At 44.9% G+C, this 20,213-nt stretch overlaps 1 protein-coding gene across 12 annotated transcripts in view; it reads left to right on the forward strand.

Annotated features, from left to right (window-relative positions):
- The window catches only part of DNM3 (dynamin 3), a 383,116-nt gene that overhangs the window by 38,001 nt on the left and 324,902 nt on the right, over positions 1-20,213 (forward strand). For all 12 annotated transcript variants that reach the window (XM_037035176.1, XM_037035187.1, XM_037035185.1 and 9 more), the window contains exon 2: positions 17,111-17,184. In XM_037035176.1, the coding sequence (XP_036891071.1) occupies positions 17,111-17,184 (74 nt within the window). The remainder of the gene's footprint in view (positions 1-17,110; positions 17,185-20,213) is intronic.

The following is a 20,213-nucleotide window of genomic DNA, read 5'->3' on the forward strand; positions in this document are numbered from 1 at the left end:
TGGATGCACAGGATGAATTCAAACATGGTTCCTACTTTCTAGCAATTGTCAGTATGGTTGGGGAGATGGAAACTGGACAAACACGTATAGTTGGCTCTATAACATAGATTTGTACAAATAATACAGGGTTCAGAGTAGGGATATCAGCACCCAGCATAGGCAGCTAACAAAGTCTTGTAGGGGCTGATACCCGAGCTGGGTCTCGAAGGACACGTGGACAAGGGGGAGAGCACTCCAGGTGGAGGAAAGTGCAGTGCAAAGTGAAGGATGCCAGAAGGAAGAGCGAGTCTGCAGGGCGCTGCTCAGAGCTCAGTGTCCAGCAAAGCAAGAGACTGCAGCATGGTGGGGGACTGGCCCGAACAACTTCAGGAGGGCTGGGGCTAAGACAGCCAGGGGTGGGGGTACTCGGAACCCTGTACCTAGCTCCTTGGCTGCCAGGAGATCTGTAGTCAGGGGTGTGTGTGTGTGTGTGTGTGTGTGAATATAAATATATATATAAAATCAGTAATGAAGATCCATCTAGCTTTGAAATGTGTAGGGTTCAGTGTCTAGGAAGGAGGACATGATTGTGGTTTACCTCACCTGGCCAGAATTCAGAACTCCAAAAATGCATTGGTCCCCAGTAATTCTGACAGTCTAACGACACTGTGCATGATGTTGCAGAAAGCATTTTCACATCCTCGATGTCCCATATGGGCCTGGAGGAAGACAGCTCTGGAACAGGAGGCGACTTCAGCAGGCTCCGAGCAGCAGCGCTCCTATAGGTGACCCTCAGGGGAACACACAGGCTGCTGCCCAGTGCCCACTCGCCTCTTCCTGGTGCCCACGGGGCAGTTACCCGACATCAATGCTCATTCCCAGTGGGCGAGGCAGACTGGGCACGCAAGGAGAGCAGTGGTCAAGGGCAGGAGTACCCGATGTTCTGACGGCCAAGGAAGAGGCAGGTAACACGGTCCAGTGCTGCCCAAGGGAACAACAGCGGTGACGAAAGCGCACAAATGGTGCAGCGTTGTCAGGCCTCTGTGGGCATCACTTTGTGTGACGTGATACAGTAACTGATGCCCCAAGAAATGTGTACAAACACTTGCTGTCCCATGTTTCAGAATGCCACCAAGCCCTGGCCAGTGGATCAGTTGCTTGGAGCATCGTCTCATGCACAGAAAGTTTGTGGGCTCGATTCCTGTTTGGGCTGCACGTGGGAGGCAACCGATGGGTATTTCTCTACCTCCCACTCTCTTCCTTTCTCTCTAAAATCAGTAAACGTATCTTCAGGGGAAGGTTTTGACATTTTTTAAAAAAGAATGCCACCAAGAAGATTTCGACTGTATTTTATAGTTTTCCATAAAAACAAAATTTTGGCAATTAAAGGGCCCACTGGAGCTAGGCCCTTTCCGGAAAGGCCTCACATTATTACTTGTCTGTAGGACCCACAGAACTCTGCTCTTCTGCATGAATCACCGAGAGAGAGAGCGCTGTGTGTAGATGGTGTAGAAAACCCAGTGATGGATGAAGGGGTCCCCAGGAAAGCTTTCTACTACAAGTTCAAGTTTATCCTTCCATAACACATTAAAAAATTTAAGTTGATATTGCTCAATAGGATGATAAGAAAAGTTAATAGCCAGGACTTACAAACAGATGACCCTACCCCAGGCTGCATTCAGACCCTGGAGAACACATTAATTTTATCAGCTTTAGAGGAGCAAATATTCTTCTCTTCTATTCTAAGATAGAGGATTCTTTCCTTTACTATCTTTATTTGAAATACTAACCTAGGGTAGAAATTATTAAAAAGTAAGTATGAACATTTCATTGGATTTCAGTTGTCAAGAAGTATTTTAATTATCCTTTGAGAACTGCGAGTGAGCAAAGCCGGCTTCTGGAGAGTGGAGGCGAAAGCACTCGCCGTGGAACGGCGGTAACCGTTGACCTTCAGGGAGGATCAGCCTCGAAACCTTCTGAGATTCGAAATTCCTGATGCGAAACACGTGTTTGTCTCTACTACACAGGAGTCATAAATCTGGACAATGGCTTCAGACCCAAGTAGTGACCTGGAATGTCGTTGACTGTGGCAATGTCTTTGGGAGTGATGATCTTCGTTAAGAAGGAGAGACTATTTTTTTTGTTGGTGTTGCTGAGCAAAGATTTAATATTTTACTAGCAGGTGGTTCAGTGACTGTTTACTACTGTCTTCTACACTGAAGTTTACTCGCTGGACATTTGACAAGCTTGAGACAAAGTCCCTGTGTCCACCAGATATGGCTTCCTGGGCCTTCTCTATTTTCAGTAAGTGTCCAGCAGATAACTACGGTGATAGGAAGGAAAGGAGCTCTCCTTGGCTGCAGTCCTGCCAGGTGCTCTGTGGAGGCTGCTCAGTCCTTTCAACAACACTTTAGGGTACGTGGTGCTGTTTTCCTGTGTCAGACCTGGACCCTGGGGTTTAGAGAGCTGACCTAAATTATAGCCAAGGTAACATAGACTGAATGAGCTGCAGAGCTGGAACTTGAATCTAGGGCTTCCTGGAACCAGTTCATCCTTGTCCCACCACATGGTGCCGCAAAGTGGGAACAGCCCCAGTGGGCCCCAGTGTTAGATACCCCCAGGACCTGACTGCCTCTGACCACCTCCTCAGCTGCCATCTTGGCCCAAGTCCCGTGATGTCTTGTCTCTACCACTCTAACATCCGTTTTGCTGCCTCTTTCGGTGACCCTACAGTTTACTCTTAGCCACAGTGACCCTTCTAAAATACAAGTCAGGTCCACAGCTCTCCACTTCATGCAGAGAAAAGCCAGAGCCCTCACCCCGGCCTTGGTGATCTGGCCCTCCCTCTCCTCTGACCTGGCCCCTGCTCTCCTGCCCGAGCTCACGCCTTCCCAGCATGCCGGGCACCCGTCTCCCTGGGCTCTGCACAGGGAGTCATTCACCCCTGCAAGCCGCTGCTCAAACTGCAGTTTCTCACTGAGGCCTACCCTGTACGTACCCCGAGCCTCTACTTAAAACTGCAGCCGCCATGGGACTTAAAACACAATAACCTAGAAATTTTTAAGCTCTTGATAAAATCCTTTGAAACTCTAAAATTCTCTGCTTCCATGTTAAATGGTAACTATTTATTTTCGTGTTGAAATGCACGATTGGAATTTACCTAAACTACCACAAACGTGCACAGTCTACAGGGCAACAGTGAAGATCCACCTAGTAGTTTTAAACATGGGAAGATCTCATTGTAAGAAATACATTTCACATCATGACCAGTGTATGTGGATAAAACCGAAATGAAAATTTTATCAAGCACTTAGTGTTTTTACATGTGGTATGCTCAGATATTTTCTATTAACTTCTATTCATTTCCATTATACAAAATATGTTGGTCATGATCTGCAAAATTGGTTTTATGACCCACTTACTGGTCACATTGCATAGTTTAAAAAATAGCAGCTTCATTGACTCAGGAGATAAGATATGAATCTGTGTGTTACCTCCATGAAATTATTAACTACGGAGAGTGACAATTCAAGTTTCACCCTACTCTTGAATCTTGGCATATGATTGTTAGTGAATGTTTACAATATTCATGTTCAGATTAACACAAGTAACAGATTTAATTGCATAAATATATAATTGAATAATTTAAAGTGCTACCATTTTGTTAGTAATTTTTTGCCAATGTTAGAATTCCTGTGTTAGAATTGCCACTTTCCGTTCCGGAACCGAGAGATTTCTTTATGTCTTTTCTCCTCTCACTTCCAAATCTCATATTTTCATATTCAGTGGATTAGTGTGTATTTTTACCTATATTGATATTAATTATTAACAGAGGAAAACTGCTAGATAATGAAAAAGTAATTTGTGTTTCATTATCTTAAAGTATCACGATAATAATTAATACATAACCCTGCATGGCTGACCACATATTTAAAATTTGTAGCATCTTAATTTTTGAGGTAAGAAGACATTCAATAGATATTATCTCTGCAATATTCTCTTATGCAGTATACTCTCTAAATTTGAAATTTCCTAGTATCTTTTTTAACAGCAAGAAACCTGTATTTCTTTTTTTATTTAATTCTTATTCAAGTACAGTAAGAAACCTGTATTTCAAGCTGACTTTCATAACTGTTCTCTTACATACAGCGTTCTAGCCATGTTAAATTATTTAGTCCTTCCTTCCTCCCTCCCTCCTCCTCTCCCCTCCACTGCCCTTCCCTTCCCCTCTCTCCCTTCTCCCTTCTCCCTAGTATTCTTGAGCACCCACTGTGTACCACGTATGGTAGTGGGGAGGAAATAAAAGACATGCTCTTGCCTTCATTGGACTTAAACTGGATACGAACGTCCCCAGTTAAGGAAGTGGAAGCAGGAAGCCTTAAGACTGCTTAGAACACCCACATACACTGGTGGGAGCAGAGTCTGTGTATCTTGCCTAACTTCCAGGGTCCGGGACCAATGGGATATGGGACATGGCAGAGACACTGGGGGCCATTTGTTCAGTCCTCCCATTTTGAAGATGTAGACACTGAGTCTCACGTGGACTAGATGATGGGCTGACGTCACCGCTGGAACCTCAGCTGGTTTGCCGACCGGTCCTTTCTCTTCACTGCGATGCCACCTGCCCAGACCCATGGCGTCATAATCTTTTCTAGCTGGTTTGTGCCATTAAAGACCTCCTTTCACCACGCACACACTGAACTGTAGATTGTTACCATTATTGGTTTGCTACTTGAAATTAGAATTGGAACAATCAGAGATGCGTCAGTGGAAAAGCAATGAAAGGGGACCATTAAGTGCTCATAAATGCCTCTCCTCACGGGAAGGGAGAGCTTTTCTTTTCTAAACATTTGAGCTCTTTTCGCTGGTGCTTTTAAGTGGCTGGAAATAACACTGCCACACGCTTGTGGAATGCTCTGGATGCGGGGGGCTCAGTTCATTGCCTGTTTGAATCGCGCACACTGTGGCTGGAATGCACGCTGGTTCCTTTGTTGGCTGTAAGCCTCCATCGCATGTTTTCCATTAACCTTTTCCGTGGGAGGCAGTGGCACAGTAGTGAGAGCTCTTAGCGAATGAAGCCTTTAGGTGGCTGGTGACTTTGAGGAAGCAGCTGAAAAGGTCAAAGTTACAGGGTTTATTTTGACATTTTTTCCTCCCCTCCCCAAACTCTAGATACAGTGTGACAAACTGCATCTCACTCACCCTAGAGCCACGTGCCTGTGGCAGCACAAGGTAATCGCTTCTCGTTGCTGTGGGGATGGAGTAGCTTCTGAAACAAATCTGGGTAGTAATTAAATGTTTCAGGATAACTTTTATTTCTCCTAAAAAGAATGATGAGGATGCTGACGATAATGGCAGCTCACATTTTTGGACCACTTACTGCACGCTAGGTATTACTAGAAGTACTTCAGCCTTCTTCTTTACAAGTTCAAAATAAAATGTTCTGAAAATCAAATATTATTTTTGTAACTCATTAGGCAGAACTCATATGGACTTAGACTCATTATGGGCAAACTTGACCTGGGTGAGGTGGGGCTGTTCATAGTCTGTCTTTTTCTCTGTTGGTGTGAATACGTGTTCCTGCATTGGTTTTGCTAGAGGAGTGTTTGATTTCAGGGGGGCTGCTTCGGAGTTCAATACACAGTACAAGTTTCATGCATCGTTTTACCTTTCTCAGATCAGAAAAAAAACCCCGAGTTGCCTATCAAATTTGGAGGGTGAAGGATCGTATTAACCTCCTGTTCAGTTTACAGACGAGGAAACTGAGTCAAGAAGTGGTGGATTCTGAGTTCAAGCCCAGGTATTTAGTGTAGAATCTGTGCTCTTAGACCCCATTTCACAGAAATAAATCTTATTTACTTACCAATAAAACTCCAGTAAAGATAGAGAAATTCAGATTTGAACAGAATCGCTCCACAAATACCTCTCTGTGCTGTCTCCCAGGTGAAAAGCCATCTCAGACACTAGTGGCCGTTGGCTTTTAGTTGATTCTGCAGCCTCGAGTGTTTTATCTTCAACCTAATGGTCTGTTCTCCTTTGGACTTTTTAAATCTTCAGAAGCTTGTGTGCTTGTGTTGAAGGCGTGCCATTGGGTATTAGGGAAGTCAGCATTGCTGCCGATGCAAATGATGCTCTGGGTGCTTTTTAGTCTAAGTACAGAAGAAAATCACTGAGCAGGTAGTACCAACAGGTCATCTGGGCTGCGAACAGCATCGTCACCTTAGTTACACACCATCTGTTGACTCTTGATGGACGTGTAGTTTACTTACTATTCTTCACATACCCAAATGGGTAGTGTGGTTGAATGGGGGTACTTGGAGAAATGTAGATAAAGTAATTCTTTTTTTTTACAGATAAGAAATTCTTAGGATTACTCACTAATATGCTTTCATTAGTCAGCAGAATTTACTGAGTAGTGATCAAGAATTTGTTCATTCAGTTATGTGCTTCCACTGGCTGTTTTTAGTACATTTGGTGACTTGGAGCAATTAAAAATATTTTAGGCTTCCGGCCAAGATGGAGGCATAGGTAGACACACTGTGCCTCCTTGCACAACCAAAATAAGGACAACAACAATTTAGAAACAAAAGAACAACCAGAACCGACAGAAGATTGAACGGCATGGAAATCCAACAACCAAAGAGATAAAATAGACACATTCATCCAGACTGGTAGGCGGGGCAGAGTCAGGCAGCCGGGTGGAGTGAGGTTGGGGCACAAAAGCAGTGGCACCGGGCGAATAAGGCACCCCGGGCACGCAAGACGGCAGCAAGCGGACCCTGGGTGCACAGGTGGTGGCCAGCAGACCCTGGGTGTGAGGTGGCAATGGGCAGACCCAGTGAGGCGGCGATTGTGAAGCGAGGCATTGTGCGTAAGGTGACTGGCTGACCTGACAGACCCATATTCGTGTGCAGATAAACCTGGAGAAACTGGGGAGTGAGACAGACCGTGCAGTCCAGGGTCCCAGCACTGGGAAATAAAGCCTCAAAACTGATTGAAAACACCTGTGAGGGTTGATGCGCTGGGAGAGTCTCCCAGTCTCACAGGAGAGTTCATTGGAGCGGCCCACAGGGTCCTAGAACCCACACAAGCGCACCCACATGGGAGTCAGCACCAGAAGGGCCCAGTTTGCTTGGGGGAAGCGGTGGAAGTGACTGAAATCCAGCAGAGAGCAGAGCAAGCGCCATTTTTCCCTCTCGGACCCCTTCCCCATGTACAGCGTCACAACCCAGCAACTGGGTAGCCCCGCCCTGGTGAACAACTAAGGCTCCGCCCCTCACTACATAACAGGTGTGACAAGACAAAAAAAAAAGTCCCAAATGGAAGAATAGATCAAAGCTCCACACCAAATACAACTAAGTGACGAAGAAATAGCCAACCTATCAGATGCACAGTTCAAAGCACTTGTGATCAGGATGCTCACAGAATTGGTTGAATTTGGTCACAAATTAGATGAAAAAATAAAGGCTATACTAAGGTAAATGAAGGAAAATGCACAGGGAACCAACAGTGATGGGAAGGAAACTGGGACTCACATCAGTGGAGTGGACCAGAAGGAAGAATGAAACATCCAATCAGAAAAGAATGAAGAAAGAAGAATTCAAAAAAATGAAGAGAGGACAAAGAATGAACCTCCAGGACATCTTTAAATGTTCCAACATCCCAATTATAGTGGTACCAGAAGGGGAAGAGGAGGAGCAACAAGTGGAAAAGTTATTGGAACAAATAAAACAGGAGAACTTCCCCAATCTGGCAAAGGAAATAGACTTCCAGGAAGTCTAGGAAACTCAGAGAGTCCCAAAGAAGGACCCAAGAAGGAACACACCAAGGCACATCGTAATTACATTAGCCAAGATTAAAATGAAGGAGAGAATCCTAGAAGCAGCAAGGTATAAGGAGACAGTCACCTACAAAGGAGTTTCCATCAGACTGTCAGCTGATTTCTCAAAAGAGACCTTACAGGCAAGAAGGGGCTGGAAAGAAGTATTCCAAGTTGTGAAAGGCAGGAACCTGCATCCAAGATTGCTCTATCCAGCTAAGCTTTCATTTAGAATGGAAGGGCAGATAAAGTGCTTCTCAGATAAGGTCAAGTTAAAGGAGTTCATCATCACCTAGCCCCTTTTTGAAATGTTAAAGGGGCTTATCTAAGAAAAAGAAGATAAAAATATGAATAGTAAAATGACAACAAATTCACAGTTATTAAAAACCACACCTAAAACAAAAACAAACTAAGCAAACAACTAGCACAGGAACAGAATCACAGAAATAAAGATCACATGGAGGGTTAGCAACAGATGAGTAGGAGGAGGAGAGGAGGGGCAAAGGTACAGAGAATAAGTAGCATAGACAGTAGGTATAAAATAGACAGGGGGAGGGCAAGAATAGTATGGGAAATTGCCCTGGCTGGTGTAGCTCAGTGGATTGAGTGCAGGCCTGCGAACCACACGATCGCGGATCGATTCCCAGTCAGGACACATGCCTGGGTTGCAGGCCGGTTCCTTGCAGGCTAACTACCAGCAGGGGACGCACAAAAGGCAACCATACATTGATGTTTCTCTCCCTCTCTTCTTCCCTTCCCCTCTGTCTGAAAATAAATAAATAAAATATTAAAAAAAAGAATAGTATGGGAAATGTAGAAGCTGAAGAACTTAAGACACATGGACATGAACTAAGGGGGGGGAATGTGGGTGGGAGAGGGTGTGCAGGGTGGAGGGGAATGAAGCAGGGGAAATGGGACAACTGTAATAGCATAATCAATAAAACACATTTTAAAAATATTTTATATGTGTACATATACATATGTGCATACTCAATACATACTAATACACATATCACATGCATACACACATGGCACACAAATGCATGCCATACACATAAATATACACTATATACATATACACATACATGCTATATACATATATTATAAAATACACACACATGTAAATATGTATTATATATACACATACGTGTGTATATCATCTATTAGATATTGAGAGATTTTCCTTTATTTCTTTTTCTTTAAAATTTCCATAGTCAAAGTGGTATGTGATCACAGGGAAAAAATCAATTAAATAAAAAATCACTTGGGATAAGAAAATAATAGGACACATATGATACCTATATTTTTAATTATAAATGTTTGCACGTTTTTAAAAAATCATCCTTTAAAATGTATCTGTGCAATAGATTTCCCTTTAGTTCCTAGAATGCGGACTTCATTCACTCATGCAGTCCCCACCGAGCATCTTCTTGTGTCAGGTGCTGTGCCCAGCGCTGGCCTTACAGGAATGAGGTCCCTGTCCCAAGGGACTTGTCCAGGGGAGGGGCAATAGCTGGTTCCCGGTACCTCGAAACAAAGAAGAGGAGCATCTCTACGTACTTGCATGTGAGGGGGTGCTTCCCACAGAACACTGTGCCGACATCCAGCCTTCAAGGTCGAGGTGGGGAAAGACAGGTGCGCTGGGGCAGGGCTTGGGTCGTACAGGAGTCAACACAGGGTCTGAGATTAGTGTGGGGTCCCTCAGAAGCCACATGTTCTGGGAACAACAGGCTCACATGGGGGAATAGTGGGTGAGGCTTCTAGAATGCTGAGTGGGATCGAAAGATCCGCCCAAGTCCCTCCTTCATACTTAGAAATTCACATTCCCAGTCTTTTAAAATATATAGAGTAGCCCTGGCTCTGTGTGCTGTTTTAGTGGGGAAACTAAACTATCCTTTTCTGGCGTCCAAATAAATACCTACGTGTTTTTCCAACCTCTTAGAAAAAGTGAAAGCGGAAGAGCACATGCTCTTCCCTAGTGGCCCCCGCCTCCCAGGGGCCTGGTCACAGGCCTTCAGCACCATGGACAGTAATCTCCCGGTAATCTCCCAGCCATTCTGCCATTCAGCCCTCAGTAGGGAAGGGCTGGCCACGCCCTCCTCTCCCCGGCTCCTCCTCACCGGGTGATCTTCCACCCAGGGGCCTTTTCCTGCCACAGTGGTGCCAAAAAACCTTGTGCAGTCCTTAGGAAAAGGGGCAAGGGCGGGTTTTGAGCCTCTTTGGTACCGGCCGGCAGCCTGCCTCTCAACTCCGCAGAAGGGTTCCCTATGGTCCGGCCCCTGTCTCCAGCGCTGGGAAGGGGTTGCATTAGGGTTTAAAGCAAAAGCCACCTCGCCTTGTCCTTTCTGCATACAGAGACCCTTCGGGAAGAGATGATGGGTAGGGCTGAATGCTTAGCACCCTGGATTTTGCTCCCGAGGGAGCAAAAATTGATTCTTGGGAAGGCAAAAAGCCTTACTCTGTTAGGTATAAAGCACAGGTATACATACGTTACTTACACACAGTGTATCTATGTAAATAAACATAATAGAGAGAAATGCAATGGGGAAACCATCTCATGAGGTTCCTTAGGGGGCCCTAAGGAAAGAAGGCTGGGACAGTGTCCCAGAGTGTGGCGTGCCTCTGTCTCTCTCTCTCTCTGTCTTTCTTGGGCAGTGTGGGCTCCAGACTCCATGCCGCCTGTCCTAGATGCCTGGTTTCTCTCTGCTCTGCCGTCCTCAGCCCGGAGCTCCCATCTTCCAGGTCGCCTGCGGTTTACGGCTGTTGCTGCAGTTCTGCTGTTACGAACGAGCGACAAGGGGAAGGGGGTCGGGCGAAAGTACACAGCAGCTACACCAGCCCCTTCACGTCCCTCAACAAGCTGGAATGACCTTACTGACCCAAACTTAGTCGTGTGGACACCCCATTTGCAAAAAAGGCCAGGAAATGTAGATTTGTTGGTCTATTTATTATTCAAAGTCAGGCACGTTGCCACACCCAATAGAATCGGGCTTCTGTTACTGAGAAATAAGGGGAAACAGGTGTCAGGTAGGTACCAGCGGGTCCCTGTGGCACAGGGCATTTTGTACGCATCTGCATAGCACCTACGCAGGGCAAAGTGCAGCACGTGGTTGGAACAGAGCGCCCGCCAGGAGCCTCTGCGTTGCACTGCGACTCATTAATCTGCTGCTTTAATTCTTGACAAACTGGCTCTGTGAACAAGCAGATAAAATGATTGAAGATGGAGGCATTAAGTTCCCAAGGGAGTTTCCTGGTGGGTTGAACACATGGTAATTGTCAACTTCTTCATTCAGTTTACAAATCTGTGACTTAGAAACTTTTTCGTTTTTGAATGTTGCAGTGGGAACATGAACTATTGATTAATTAGTCAATGAAACCCCATTGCTTAGAAATTTTGTTTCGTGAATAAAAGGTAAACATTGAAATTTCTTAGATGTTAGTTACAAAATAATAATAAAAGCACCATGTTTCCTACAATCAGATTCGTAACTATGTTTTTCAAATGACATAATGGTGGGACTTAATTGAATACTTCAAGTTACGGAGTAACTGATAGCAACAAAACGAGCTCTTTTACAAGTCTGTAAGTGCTAATGTTCTTACTCTGGGCCAAGAGTGCAGGGGAAAGAAGAAAACTGCGCTGGAAAACTTCCAATTAAATCTGTTGATTTTGGCATAATTACTTCCCTCAGCAATTAAAGCAGTGCGGCAATGCTTGGCAGATGGGCGATGGGCGAGGGCAGGCAAACACAGAGCCATTTAACAGCACCGTTGTGTTCCGCGTGGGACATGCGTGACCCCTGTGCTTCTTGGCACAGGGGGTGGGCAGCGTGCGGCAGTAACTTGCTTGTCTCTGTTTCTCTCTTGCTCACTGTCTCTCTGGATTCTGTGCTAGACAATGAAGAGTCACTGAGTGATTTAGAGCCCGGGAAGGGTGTGTCAGGACTTTAGTTACTGTTGTGGTTTACTTGCAGGGTGTTCAGACTGGGTGCGGGGAAGTTAACTGGGAGCTTGTTGTTACTGTTTTTATTTATTTATTTTAGAGAGAGGGAAGGAAGGGAGAAAGAGAAGGAGCAAAACATCAGTATGTGGTTGCCTCTCACCCCCTGCGCCCCCACTCGGGACCTGGCCTGCAACCCAGGCGCGTGCCCTGACTGGGAATCGAACTGGTGACCCTTTGGTTTGCAGGTCGCTGCTCAATCCACTGAGCCACACCAGCCGGGGCTGTTGTTAATCTATCTGAGAGTCGTTGGCACTGGGAGTAGTGATTGAAGTAGAGAAGGGAGGATGCTTTGGGGAGATGTTAAGAAGGGGGAGTCAGCAGGACTTGGTAACTAATTTGGAGCCTGCGGACAGAGGAAGGTGGAGGGTGGATGAGCCCCAGGGGCTTGGCTGACATGTATGGATGCCGCTGATGCGGGTTACGATGGAGAATGAAGGAGGAGATAAGGAGTCGAATGTGGAGATGGGGTCTGAGACGTCTGAGAGGCTGGCGTGACTGAGGGGATGCCTCTGACTTCTGGTAGTGGACTTAGCTCCCTGGGGGTCACGTCCCAGTCTCTCCGGTCTGCTTTTCCAGCATTGGCGTTAGGTATTGGTATCTTTTAGAGTCATACCCATCACCCCCCTCCTGTTCCTACTCTTCTCTCGGCCTCAACTTTGTGCTGCATTGATGACTGTCAACTTGAACTTTCTGCTGCATTGATGACTGTCAGCTAGATCTCCAGGCAGGACTGCTGTCCTGAGGTCCAGCTGCTCTGTCTCCCTGTGTGCTTGTCTTCATCTGGGTACTCACCAGGCACCTAAAGATCAGTGCATCCAAATACATCCCCTCATCCCCTCCCCCCATTTCTCCTACGATGTAGTATAATCCAACAGTCAAGGGCACAGGCGCTGGAGTTATACCTCTCCAGGTTCGAGGCCTGGATCTGCCACTTACTAGCTTTGTGACCTTGACAAACTTACGTGACCTTCCTGTGCCTGTTTCCTCATCTGCAGTGAGCATCACAGTAGCACCAACCTCGGGGTGTTGTTACGAAGATCAGCTAAGAATGTGCCCGGCACATGGCAAACGCCGTATAAATATCAGCTATAAGCGGGTCTTCCTGCACGTCCTGTTCTGGCTGATGGCACCCCGAGTTTAACCAGCTGTACCCACACCAGAAATGTGAGACCGACCCCATCCCCGCCACATCATTTCATCCCGCATCAGGGGCTCAGCAAGTCCTTTGCGTTGTCTGTTTGCTCTGTCTTCTCCATTTCCACTGCGACTGCCTTGGACCTAACTTCCTCATCTTCCTCAGAGACCCTGATTCGTCTGTTTTTTGTCTTTCCCTTTTTTGTGTGTGACATTCTTTATATCGTCCCCCAGTGATTTTTCTACAATGCAGATCTGATCACTTAAAACCCATCCGTGCTTTCTTGTTCTCACAGAAAAAACAAAGCAAAACCAAACCCACCTCCTCTCCGTTCTCCAGGCTCTGCTCCACCTCCTTCCTCCCTCTCTGTGGTCTTTGGTTCCTTCACACTCCACGTCACGTTGTTGGCCCTTCACGTCTTCGCACATCCAGATCCCCCGGGGGATGTCTCCCACCCGTGTCCCACTGAGGTGGCCTCTCTCTTGCTCGTCCCCAAGCAGAAGAGCTTACTCTGTGCTGGGTCACTGCCTCAGGAACTTGTCTGTGTACCAGTCCCGTTCGCTCTAATCATTTGCACGTCATTCTCCTCCTGGACGAAGCTTCTTTATCTCCGAATGACTCAGCTACACGGATTAACTTCTTTGAGAGTATGATTTGATTTTGCCCTCTTGTGTTAGGCAAGGGCAGATGTTAAATGTTTATTTATTGAACAGATTATCTGGTTAATGATGCTTTGTATCTATACCAAAGAAGTGTCTTGGTAGTTACTTTATTTGCGGTAGAGGAGAGATTCCTTTTAGCGTTGTTGCTACAGCCAACGTGCCCCCGTATTTTAGGCTCCCAAAGGTCAGTCATTTCCTAGTGGAGCAGTAATAATATTTCTTGGTAACTAAGTTTCCTGAAGAGTCAAGAGGGTATGCCATTGAGATGGTTCTTAGACCAAAGCCTGAGAATCGTGCAGGAGTCAGGAAACCATGAAGGAACATTGGCATTGCCTGCAGATCAGTTATTAAGACTGTGCAGATTGCCCTGGCCAGGTACCTCAGTTGTTGGAGCATCATCCCAATACGGCAAGGTTGTGGGTTCGATCCCCGGGCAGGCACATACAAGAAACGACCGGTGAATGCATGAATAAGTGGGACAGCAAATTGACGTTTCTTTCTCTCTCCTTTCCCTCACCCAGCCAAAATATATAAAAAAAAGACTGTGCAGATGAATGCCGTTTTTGAGGTGAGCGGAGACAGACAGGCAGTGCTGAGCTGTGGCTGCTACGTGGCCCAGAGAGACAGGCACGCACCCTGCCTTGGCATCTGCACATCCGCTCATGAATGAGGCCTTTGGGTGACAGACTGGAGCCCGTTTAATAACTGTCAGCCTTCAGGTTCCTGTTCTTGCTGTTGACCTGAAAGGTCCTCGTCAGAGGGAAATGGCAGGCAGATTTCCTTTTTGTATATATGGATTAGACCACAAGCAAAAAATATATGTAGTTTAAGTCCAAAGTCGTACTAAAGGCACAGGCATGATTTTCTGCAGTAATTCAGCAAAGTCATTTTCCCATAAGATGCACTTAGAGGAGAAAACCAACCACCTTTACACAGAAAATAATGCAGTTCAGACGGTCGATGGCACTCAGTGGTGACTGAATTATCCATGACTGTTTGTGCTGGGCCGTGGCTCCCTGTGGACTGGGCGGGAATGAGGGTGGAACCTTCCACACCAGGGCTGCTGGCCATCACCAAGGGGACTGTTCAGTGGGGTCTGAGGGCCCTCACCTCCAAACCCCATTCATGAAATAGTAAAATGTTGGATGCAGAGACTTAGTTTTTTAGACAAGCGAATGCTTCACTGTCCGGGAAAACACACTGTGGCTATTATAGCAATAATAATAGTAGTAGCACTACTTTTTTTCCTATGATATGTGGGTTTTTAAGAATTTGCCGTATGTTGTATTTTCTTTGATTCGCTGAGTGGCAAAAGAAAGAGACGGAGGTTGAAAGAGAATTCTGTCCACTTAGGGCTGGGCTGGGAGACCCTGCGGGCTCTCTGTGTGTCCTCGGGGGGCTCACCCTCCGTGCTCACAGCTGGGAGGTGTGGGCGTGTGGTCACCTGCAGGTGATCAGGCCACCAGCATCTCTCTCCAGGGGCTGGACGAGTCCCTCCCTCTTCATGAGAGAGAGACTGTCTGTAATGTTTTGTTGCACTTGGGATAGTCTGTGAAGTCCGGGGAGACTTCCAAACGGCAAGATTTGGTTACCAATCTCGTGACTTTGGGAGAACTGATGAGAACCATGGAGGGGTCGGTAACTGTGAGGTAGTAAGAAGGGGCCTGGATATCTGAGTCTGTTTACTCCTCTCACTGCAAAATCCTGTGTGCTTAATAAAAAGGTAAAGAATTAGAGGTATCTGTGGGCTTTCTCTTCAGCCAAACACCTGGTAGTTATTTGCTGTTGACCATGTTGGTTATGTTCTGTTTTGCTTTAATGATGTTCAAAGGGATTATAAATATATGGTCATACGCATGGGATGAGAGAGATCCTGGCACAGAGGTATTGAATAACTAAACCTCTTTTCTCCTTCCTTCCTTCCTTCCTTCCTTCCTTTCTTCCTTTCTTCCTTCCTTCCTTCCTTCCTTCCTTCCTTCCTTCCTTCCTTCCTTCCTTCCTTCCTTCCTTCCTTCTTCCCTCCCTCCCTCCCTCCCTCCCTCTCCCTTCCTTCCTTCTTCTATACACCCCTTCCTTTTTTAAAAGAAAATATTTTATTGATTCATTAAATGGAATAAGACCTGTATATTTCTTGTTGGCATGTACACACCCTGAAACCTCATCTGTGGTCCTAATGGCTCAAACAGATGCCCCCAATAGCTCGTTCTGGAGTTTTGTTTTCTTTTTTTTGTATTCATTTGATTATCCAATTAACTTCTTTTTTGGTTCTAGGCACAGAGTAGATGTTTTGATTCAGATGATCATTGAAACCACCCAATCTAGTAAATATTCTAACATGGATCTTGGAGAACATTTACAGAGTATTAAATTATATGTATTCAGATATTTTCAAAAGGAGAGTACCGGTCTCTGTTTCCAGGACTCCGGTGTAGTTCATCTGTCCCCGTCTTTCGTGGTTTTCTAGGTCCAGGTCTTCATTATCTCCCTCAGTGCAGGGTCCACAGCGCCCCTCCTCCCGCCCCCCTAAACGCGTGAAAGGGTCCAGAGGCTGCACCCCTTATGCAGACATTCTGTGGCTATTGGTTTGGGATGGGTGACGGGCACCTATGGTTACAACACTTCTGGTGTCTGGAAACCACTTTTTTGGTGAAAACAGTGGCATGGAGTCAGAGATTTATTTTGAATAGAATCCTGTGATGTTTAAAATGCTGATTTTTCTCAAGAGTCATGAGGCATTCCGAATGGGTTGAACGGTGATAACAATCGTGTTACAGGCACGTCTGTGACTTCTCTGACGTTGCAGAGTCAGTGTGATTTATGCGGCACTGCAGATGGGGTTATGTAATACCTCCCTCACTGCAGTTCTCTTGATCTGGCGTATGCCATTTAAACACAGTCTTTACTTATTAAAAACTCCCATTTTTCAGGCTTGAGAACAAATAAAACTCACGTTACAATGTATTTATTTTTGCTGTTAATTTCTGCATACACAGTATTTATCTCCCCTTGACCCCACATTCTGTATGTGACCTTCATTGGAGGAAAATTTCAGGGTGTTTAGAAGATACAGTCTAGTGTCCCTTTAGTGATGGTCTGTATTTGATGGACGAACATTGACCTAGAAGTTGGGTGGAGCACTGCATTTTTTAAAATTATCCAAAAGAATTTAAGGATTACGTTCTGCAGATGCTTTTGTTCACGCTGGTTCTCCGACAGTGAGAACTGATGGACAGTACACAGCGATTGAATGCAAACTTTTACTAACTCCGGCAGTCTGAGTGTGCGCCAGCAAGGTCATGAGCGCAGAACACGTGAGTTAGTATGCCCTATCCAGTGCCGCCCCCTTTATTTACTTTTTGTGTGTGTGCAAACGCTTCCTGTATAAGCATTCTTTAGATGTGCAGTGCATCGAAAAGTTGGGAATTAGGAAAATTATTGTGGAACTTGACTTATGAATGTATAGGTCATCAGAATTCTTTCATGCCTTAACCTATTTCTTCTTTCTTTTTTAGGGACTTTCTCCCCCGGGGGTCAGGCATCGTAACCAGACGGCCTCTTGTACTACAGCTTGTGACTTCCAAAGCAGGTAAGGAGTGAGGGTGTTTGCCGCACGGACGGCCTCTGGGTTCCCTGCTGCCTCGTTCCTGGGAGCTGGGCTGTAGCCACAGAAGCGTTTCTGCGACCGCTTCGCTGTGGGCAGCTGCCTGCGTCCCTCTCGAAGTGCCCTGTCCTTCATCGTTCCTTTAACCCCTTTGATTACATGAAGGGGAACTAAATACAGATTTAATATAGATTAAATCGATACTAAATATAGCTTTGCATATAGATTTTAATTACCTATAAAATCATGTTGTATCATAATTATGTCCAGAAAATAATGTTATTGTAATTAATTAATTCATATAACTGTACAGGACAACATAAGCACTAATACCTCTTGGGTATACTTCCATCTTGTGTCTGGGAACTTTTTTTAAAGTAACAATTCAACATCTACCCGATACTTATATGCATCCATATGTCTGTCTGTCTGTACCTGTGTTTACACCCCTGTCTGCATCTACTCCCCAGGGGCTGTGTGCTCTCCCCTCTTAACACTACACAGTGATGGTTTGGTGGGTGAATGAGCTTTGTTTTCGTTTCTGTTTCTTAGCAACTGTGATGTTGAAAAAAATTTTTTATTTGGTGTCTACCTTTCTTCTCTTGTGAATTGGCCAGAACCAGCCACTTTTCACAGCTCCAGAGATGCGGCAGTGACCGGAGCAAAGCCCCTGGCCTTCTGGAGATTTATCATCCACTTGTGTCATTTTTCTTTTTTTGTTTGTTTGGTTTTTTTCCCATTTTTTTATTTAATTATTTTTCAATAATGGAGTATATTCACTTATGTCATTTTTCAATGCACAGAAGTTTCACTCTTCATGGTCATAGAGTATCTTTGACAGAAAATAAATGCTTACCAGTATTTTCTCCCCTTTTGTACTTTTTTAGGGCTTTATTTATCTGAAATGAAGTTTCATGTATGCCGAAACAATTTTTTCCTAGTCTCCTTTATCTTTTGTTACATTTCTACCACAATGTATTTCTGAAATTTTTTTTTCTGTTTCTATTGTGCCCATACCACAGCTTCACTTTAGAGGGTTTGTGATTTGCTCTACTCTCTGTCTGTCAGGGCCGTTGTCCTCCTGCCATGACTATGTTCTGCTCGGGGATTCTTTCCTCTTTGTGTGGCAAAGTTTAGAGTTATTTTAAATCTGTAGGTTCATTAGAGAATAATTATATCTTTAAAATACTTATAAGTTTTTACCCATCCTGGGACCACACCCCATCCTTTCTTTGCTTAAATCCTCTCTGTGTTTCTTAGCAGAATTCGTGATGGTCTTTACAATAGTGTCCGTGTATTTCTGGTTAGGGCATTCACATTTATTTTTTGTTGCTCTTGTGATTTGGGTAGTATTTTTCCCCCATTACATTTTCTAATTCCTCATTTCTCTTTTTACTTCTGACTTTTTAAAATTAACCCTCTAACTTTACATTTGACAGATGAAAATATTTTTAGTTGCTTCCCTTGTGTATTTTAATTATATAGTCATTTCACCTGCATTTCTTAATGTAGTCAACAAATACTTGCCATGCACATCCTGAGTTGGCTGAGAAAAGAGACTCGTTGCCCAGAATAGGAATCATTTCCTTTGCACGGGGGGGTTTTGGGTGAGTGTGGACGTGGGAAACACTCTCCAGCATGTTATGCTTTCAGAAGGTACTGCACATGCTTCTTCCTTATATAATAGTTACTGTTTGTTTTTCCTGGTAAAGAACTACTTCATTCCTAACCTTTAAACAATTTTAAAGCCTAATAAACAGGTAAATAATATTGTTGAGTACCATTTTAGCAATTTTTAAAAAGATTTTATTTATTTATCTTTAGACAGAGGGGATGGGAGGGAGAAAGGGAGAGAAACATCAGTATGTGGTTGCTTCTCATGTGCCCCCTACTGGGGATCTGGCCCGAAATCCAGGCATGTGCCCTGACTGGGAATCAAACCAGTGACCCTGTGGTTTGTAGGCTGGCACTCAGTCCACTGAGCCACACCAGCCAGGGTCCATTTTGGCATCTATTGAGAGGATCATTTAAGAAACTCTGTCTCGACTACCTTTACATGTATAGATTTCTTGTTTAAGCATCCTTGAGTTTGTAAGTTATACTTGATTATAGTAACTTATTCTTTTACTGGATTGTTAGAGTAATTCCACTAATTTATCTAGGTTATTTATGTTTTCTTTCTCTATCTTTACATCTAACTATAGTTGTTGAATTTCCAAGTAGAAGCAATACTAGTGAGCATAAAACAGACAAACTGTCTCTTTTGACTTTCTTCTATTACCTTTCAACACTCTTAAAAACCCACTGAGGCGTTTTAGTTTCTGTTTCCAGTTGAGGTGGGCTGCTAGCCTGCCTTTTTGCAAAGCATTATGTCTTAGCATCGGGGGTTCAGAGACGGCAGCCGGGGCGGGGGCAGCCCGGGCGGGGTCAACCTGAGCGGTGGTTGCACCGGGTCCAGAGACACGGGCTGTCCCGGCTCATAGAGACTGTTCCCAGCCATGTGGACACTCAGTGTTCCGATGCAGAGGTTTTCCTGCCCAAACCCCAGACACTGTGATAAAAGGATCGCTCGTCACAGGGCAGTCACTCTGGAGCTGACGGTGATGAGTGACTGCCATTTCTTTGGGTCATTAATTGTATACTGGGATCGCGGGCTTTGAAGGTTATTTTCATTTACGCTTTATAAGAATCTTCTGAGATAGACACTATGATTCCCATTTTAGAAAGAGAACCTCAGCAAGGTTAAGTGGGTTGTCCGAGGCCACGCTGTTGGTTGGAGTGGGGCTTGTTACTGGTGTCTTTCTGACACTGTTACTGTTGCATTTTTAAAACAGGAAGCTCGACCTGCTTGCCTTATACTTGCAAGAGGCACTCTATATCGTATATTTTTTTATGGAAATTGATTATAAATAAGTGAATGGTAAACATGGAAACTGGGTAATTCATAGTCATCATCTGCTTTCCACCATCATGTCCAGTCAGTCATGTTTAACTGCTTTGTCTCAACCTGCTGC

The sequence above is a fragment of the Sturnira hondurensis genome, unplaced genomic scaffold (assembly GCF_014824575.4).
Source record: "Sturnira hondurensis isolate 20B ecotype Veracruz unplaced genomic scaffold, ASM1482457v3 Scaffold0022215, whole genome shotgun sequence".
NCBI lineage: Eukaryota > Metazoa > Chordata > Mammalia > Chiroptera > Phyllostomidae > Sturnira > Sturnira hondurensis.